Genomic DNA, 5714 nt, shown 5'->3' with positions numbered 1-5714 from the left:
CTGATTCTACCCCCTCTTCCTTTTAGGGTGTAGCCTAACAAGTCTCAGTCTCCATATAGTAAGAATAATTAAACAGCAAGCTTCTTGTAGAGTTCTAAGACCTGCTAACTGGTATGAGGCAAACGAGGGAATCCTGTAAACATAATACAAATACCTAAAATGGAGTTCCTGGCCCAAGGAGCTCACTGTTCAGACAGCAGAGATGCAAATATTTGTGTCACTAGCCATTTTTATGGATCCAAAAGGCTTGGGAGATCCTTTTGGGTAATGTGGGAGAAATGGATTTTTGGAAGAAATAGAATAATGAAAGGGAGAATATTTGGAATTCTGTCACCAGGCACCAAACATAAGAACAGGCAAGGATAAAGGCACAAGGGCCAGAGTGGGATGGAGAATGGCAGGCCCATTGGGAAGAAAGGGTAGGAGAAGGATTAGGCAGCTGAAGAGAAATGATGAGACTAGAGGTGTTATGGAGGAGAAGTCACAAAGAGTTGCAAAGGTGAGGACCAAATGCACGATCTTTATATGAGGGGCCAGTTAAAGGAACTCAGATTAGGGGGGGAAATGAGCAGAATGAAGGAGAAAGAAGCTCTTGCCTCTCTGTTCAAATACTAGGTTTGTGAAACAAAGCAAACTTGTTCTCTGGGCAGGTTCTTCGAACTCTCCATCTCCTGTCACCTATAGTCCCACCTCCACAATATTCAGGTGCTTTGCCCACAAGGCCATGACTCACAGGGGTTTTCTACCTTTGTCGTTTTAGCTTAACTTGCTTTCCATACTTATTAGCAAAAAAAATTTCCCAGAGTTGGTGCCTGTGTCAACATTAATTAATCAGGTTAATGAATTGCTGAGGGAAATACCCAGTGGAAAATAAGAGTAGAGTACACCCATTTAAGAATTCCTCAGGCCACAGCTGGTGTTTTATAAGAAGGTTGTTCATGGCCAATATGATCAAATTGCTGCAATAGACTTTTTGACACACATCAAGTGAAGTTTCCAGCAAACTTGACTGTTGATCTAAAAATGGCAAGCTTCAACAGCAAGACCTTGGTCTTGTATTTTTTGGTGGGGCTGCTGTTTGTTTTCTGGACTGCTGAGGGTGAGTAATCTTTGCTTTTGGTTCCTCCATAGATGTGGCCTCAAATATCCCTCTGGTGCCTAGGAATTCTGTTGATTTGACCTCATGAAAGTAGGAGCAAGTTCTTCAAGCATTACATGGTTGTGCAAGGCTGGCTTCCTCTTCCTCTTTATTTTTATATTGTAACAAATTTATTTTTCTTGAAGAGCCAGAGAAACCTTTTCATCCACAGAATAGACAGTGATTATTGCACATTTTCTAAGCAAGGTCTCAGTCCCATTCTGTGCATCATCTGGGGGAGAAGAGGGGAGGATATAGACTAGTCTTTGTGTTTAATTAATTCTAGTCATTGCTGGTAACACCAGCACAGTAGTTAATGCTGAAAGCTGTGGGTATATCTGGTGCTATTTTTGCTTTTGTTACTTTTTTTCCCTAATGATCCTCTCAAAGAACATTCTAAATACTCCAGTTCTGATTTACTATCCTGAGGAGAAGACTGTAACAGTCTTAGTTTGAGGTCTTTGTCTGAAAATTTCCCACATACAGAATTAGACTGCTTTTCTGAAAAGCATTTTTCTCCGTTCTAGCACAAAGCAACCAAGATTGCTGCCTTTCCTACACACGTGCTGCACTGCCTCCTTGGGTCATAAGTGGCTATACAGAACAATCATCAAATGAAGTCTGTGACATCAATGCTATCATGTAAGTTGCCAGAAGAAAGATGAATATAGATATATATTTTTTTGCCATGATATAACTATCTTTAAGCTGGTAGAAGCAGTCAGAGAAATGTGTTTCTTTACACAAACTATAATCTATACAATTCCTTTAGTGTTGATATTAAAGTTCTTTCTATAGCACAAAAATTAGGGAAAGACTGTTAACGCATTCTCGCACAGTTGGTGCACCTACACGTGCTTTACTGTGGAGTAGACTAATTAGCTCCGTAGTAAAGTGACACTATCTACACATGCACTGGTATTGGGGCACAGTAAACTAATTAACTCCACCAAAAGATAGTACTGTTGGGTACAGTACTATTTTAAGATGGAGTACTTTACTGTGCTGAAACACATGTGTAGACACTGACCAGAGATGTAAATCGTGCCCAATCAGCCCAGCCAGCTGGGAATCTGCTCTGCCCTGGCTCATATTGCTGATTCTGGGTGCACATATAGATGCTACATATGTAAATACACCCAGTATCTGTATACTAAAGTATGAGTGTTTTGTAGTGCTAAGCATTACTGGAAGATACAAGAAATGGCAAAGACACTGTCTATTGGTAACATAAGGCAGACTGTATCCCTGGAGAGTGAATATCTGAGAAATCATAATTCTTATTCTGAGCTGTTCTTTCACTATTAAATATAAAATATGATGCTTTTTGTGTGGAGCTGCCATAAATAACCCTTTTTGTTCTATTGCATTATTGTTGTGTTAAATGTAACTTTCTAGGTCTTAAAAAAAAAAGTGCTCTCCTAGTGATTTCTCATCTTTTTTTCCTTCCAGTTTTCACACAAAGAGTGGGATAAGAGCATGCACAAACCCAAAAGCCAAGTGGGTGAAGAAACAACTTCTTTTTCTGAGGTAGGAAGGCTTTCAAATCCAACAGCCTGCCCAAACTTAAGCATGAATAAGTATCCACAGACAGGTGCTGTGTTAGCTGGAAGCCATGTAGGAGGTTGGTTTGAGTTGTATCATAATTGTTCCCTATGAAAGCTCATGTCTCATATCCACAGATGCTGCATGACCTAAGCTCTTACGTAGAATGCACTGTCTTAGCAGATGCTGACTATGTGCTTTTGAAAATATATGCATTTTTCTTCTACTCTCCTGGAGAGAAGAGGGTATTAGATGCATGTTTATTTTAGGGCCTGTGGGAAGGATGGGATGGGTGTTCCATTTGTCCCTCACCCTATATAGGGGTAATGACATAGGCTGAAATTGGTGGAGGGGGTAAAGGGAAATTTCAGATTATCAGACAAATTTATTGCTGGCATGAATTGGTACAACGCTACTGAGCTCCATGGAGCTGCACCTGCTCATACCAGCAATGAATTTTACACTGAAGAGGATACTGATGCTCATCCATGTTTCTTTTTTTTTCCCTCGCTATTTTTTTTTAAAGTAAAAGGCTCAAGAAGATGTCAAATCAAGATGGTTTCTGAAATGGAACTAAACATATAGAGGTGATCTGCAGAACCTACACTAGGTTAGGATATTCTCTTGTACACTGTTGTGTGCTGACTCTACACCTATTCCTGGCTTTTTTGGGACCATTTAATTACTTGCATTTGATTTATATTGCATCATTTATTTGCTTGAATTGAGCATTATGTAAGTTGCTTTTGTTTGCTATCATTTTCATTACTGTGTATAGTCAAATATAATGTACAACAGATTGGGTACTGTGCGCCCTATTGGATTCAGTGTATTGTTTATGAACATCAACTTAAATAAAACCAGATATTCTATTTGTTTCTTCATTCTCATTTATTTTTGTCTAACCAACTATGATCTTTAATTTTTAGTATTACTCAAAAATTACATCACCCAACAGGGATATTTAGTATAAGGACAAAAGGTGAAACTTGGAGTGTTTTGTATTTATAGAGCACGTGTGACTGAAGGAAAAAGTGGAGAATAATGTGGTGATAAAAAATTCTGCCAGCACCCACAACTTACTTATACAAATTCATTTTATATCTCTGAAATAAAACAGATTTTGTCCGTAGTCATTCGGATCACTGTTCTTTTGCTCCTGGAACTTCACTGTTTAGGGCTAGGAAGCCATAACTGAAAACTAAAACTATGTATTTTATGTTATACTGTTGCCCCAGGGAGTGAATATTATAGGATAGGAACCACCAGAAGAGCAGGTGCTTTCTAGTTATTCCGTATAAGAACTTGTTCTCAGCATGCTTTTGTGCTTCTAACTGGAACAAAGGAAGTTTCTTTATCTCTTACCCTGGGAAAATAATGTGTACACAAAGCAGTTCAGGAATGGGGAAAGCACATCAGATTTTTTTTTACACGTTGGCAACGTCAGCTGAGAATGAGTAACCACAGACATGGAGGACCCCCTCCATCACTAAAGGTGGCCCCTGCAGTGGAGAGTTGAAATACAGCTTGTGGATACCCATTTCACGCACAGAAGACCTTTGACTCTTAATCAGGCTAACTCCTGAGGGCTAACATTCACATAGAGAAGTTTAAGGATTTCCTACTTTGCTTTTACTAGTTCTCCATTAGGCATGATCATTCTGTCTAAACTGGTACAGTTGGATGCCCAACATTTCCTTTCTTGCTTGGTAGAATAAAACACATTTTTCTTGTCAGGTGGATGTCTCGCATGCATCCTCTGGGTGTTCACTTCTTTAAGCTTATTGAACCTGGACAGGCCTCCTGACTCTGGGGGCCACCAGCTGCTGATTTTTGCTGACCACGGAAGCGCCGCTGGCAAAACCGGAAGTGCCACCAGCGCTTCTCAGGAGGGGCACTGGCTGGCACTCCCTGGCCAGTGAGGGCCAATTTTGGGGGGGCACATCCTCCCCCACCCCTACGTGTTGCCTATGGTCTATATTCTGCTGTGGAGGCTAAAAGCTGCTATTAGTTGAAACCATCTTAGTGGCTTATACTAGGACTAAGGGTCTGCACTAAGCTTGAGACCCTCTAGGTTCAGCTATGCTTGATTGCCCCCACTGGCTACAGGATATGAACCCAGTACTCTTAAGAACCATCTTGGTGGTTCACTGCTTCCCTGGACTGCATCTGTGCCTTGGCCTATGACTGTCTCTGAGCCTTGTATCCCTGCTCATGTTCTGGTTCTCGTTTCTGTTTAGTTCCCAGCTCCTGCTCTGATCCCCTTAGTTCTTGCACTGGCTCTTGACCTCTGACTGCTAACCCTGGTTTGATGCTGGTTTCTGTCTCTGGCTTCTGACCTATACCCTAGTTTTTGTCTTGTTTCCCTTGCCTTGGACCTCTCAGTATAGTGTTGATTATGGCTTCTGACTCTGGATTTTAGGTTGGTAGGTAGATGGTGCTGACTCTGACTCTGTCCTGTAGGTTCATGACCCTGTATCTCTACTATTGGGATAGAAGGCCTATGCTTCACTTCTGAACAACTCCTATGACCTCTGTTTGGATCTTAACAACTCTTTTGATTACTAATCTCACTTGTTGGTTTTTTGGGGGTTTTTTAAGTTACAGCTTCTGGTAGCTTTATGATTGCATGAGAATCTCAGCTTCTATTTTTTAAAAGTTTCTTTCTAGCTATCTTGACTGCACAGGAAAAAATCATAAACAAGTTTGTGAATGAAGTTCCTGTATGTGAGGAAGTTCCTCTGTATGTTCCTTCTGTGAGTGGGATTATATGGGAAAATACTTGTAGATTTGATTAATAATAGAACACTGACCAAAGACCTTTGCAAAAGGGAAGAAGTTAGTTAATGCAGCATGAGCACTTGGGAGATGTACAGTATGATCTTATTTAAAAATCTGTCTCCTAATTCAGTTTTGGACAATAGAAATGAGCCAGCATGCTTCCAATCCTGAAGATACCAGATAACAAACTATGAAGAATCCTTAAATAGATAAAGAGCTCATCAAGTATGAACACAAATTCTCTTCAGGT

At 40.4% G+C, this 5714-nt stretch overlaps 1 protein-coding gene across 1 annotated transcript; it reads left to right on the top strand.

Annotated features, from left to right (window-relative positions):
- Positions 1–946: 946 nt before the first annotated feature.
- On the top strand, positions 947–3555 carry LOC102369716 (C-C motif chemokine 20-like). Its single transcript, XM_006020735.2, has 4 exons — positions 947–1099; positions 1666–1780; positions 2591–2668; positions 3210–3555. Exons 1-4 carry the CDS (start codon positions 1024–1026, stop codon positions 3247–3249), a joined length of 309 nt encoding a protein of 102 aa, XP_006020797.1. The 5' UTR covers positions 947–1023; the 3' UTR covers positions 3250–3555.
- The last annotated feature ends 2159 nt before the right edge of the window (positions 3556–5714 follow it).

Source organism: Alligator sinensis, unplaced genomic scaffold, assembly GCF_000455745.1.
Source record: "Alligator sinensis unplaced genomic scaffold, ASM45574v1 scaffold596_1, whole genome shotgun sequence".
Taxonomy (NCBI): domain Eukaryota; kingdom Metazoa; phylum Chordata; order Crocodylia; family Alligatoridae; genus Alligator; species Alligator sinensis.
Note: the sequence above shows the minus strand (reverse complement) of the source record. Positions and strands in the feature narration are given on the sequence as shown.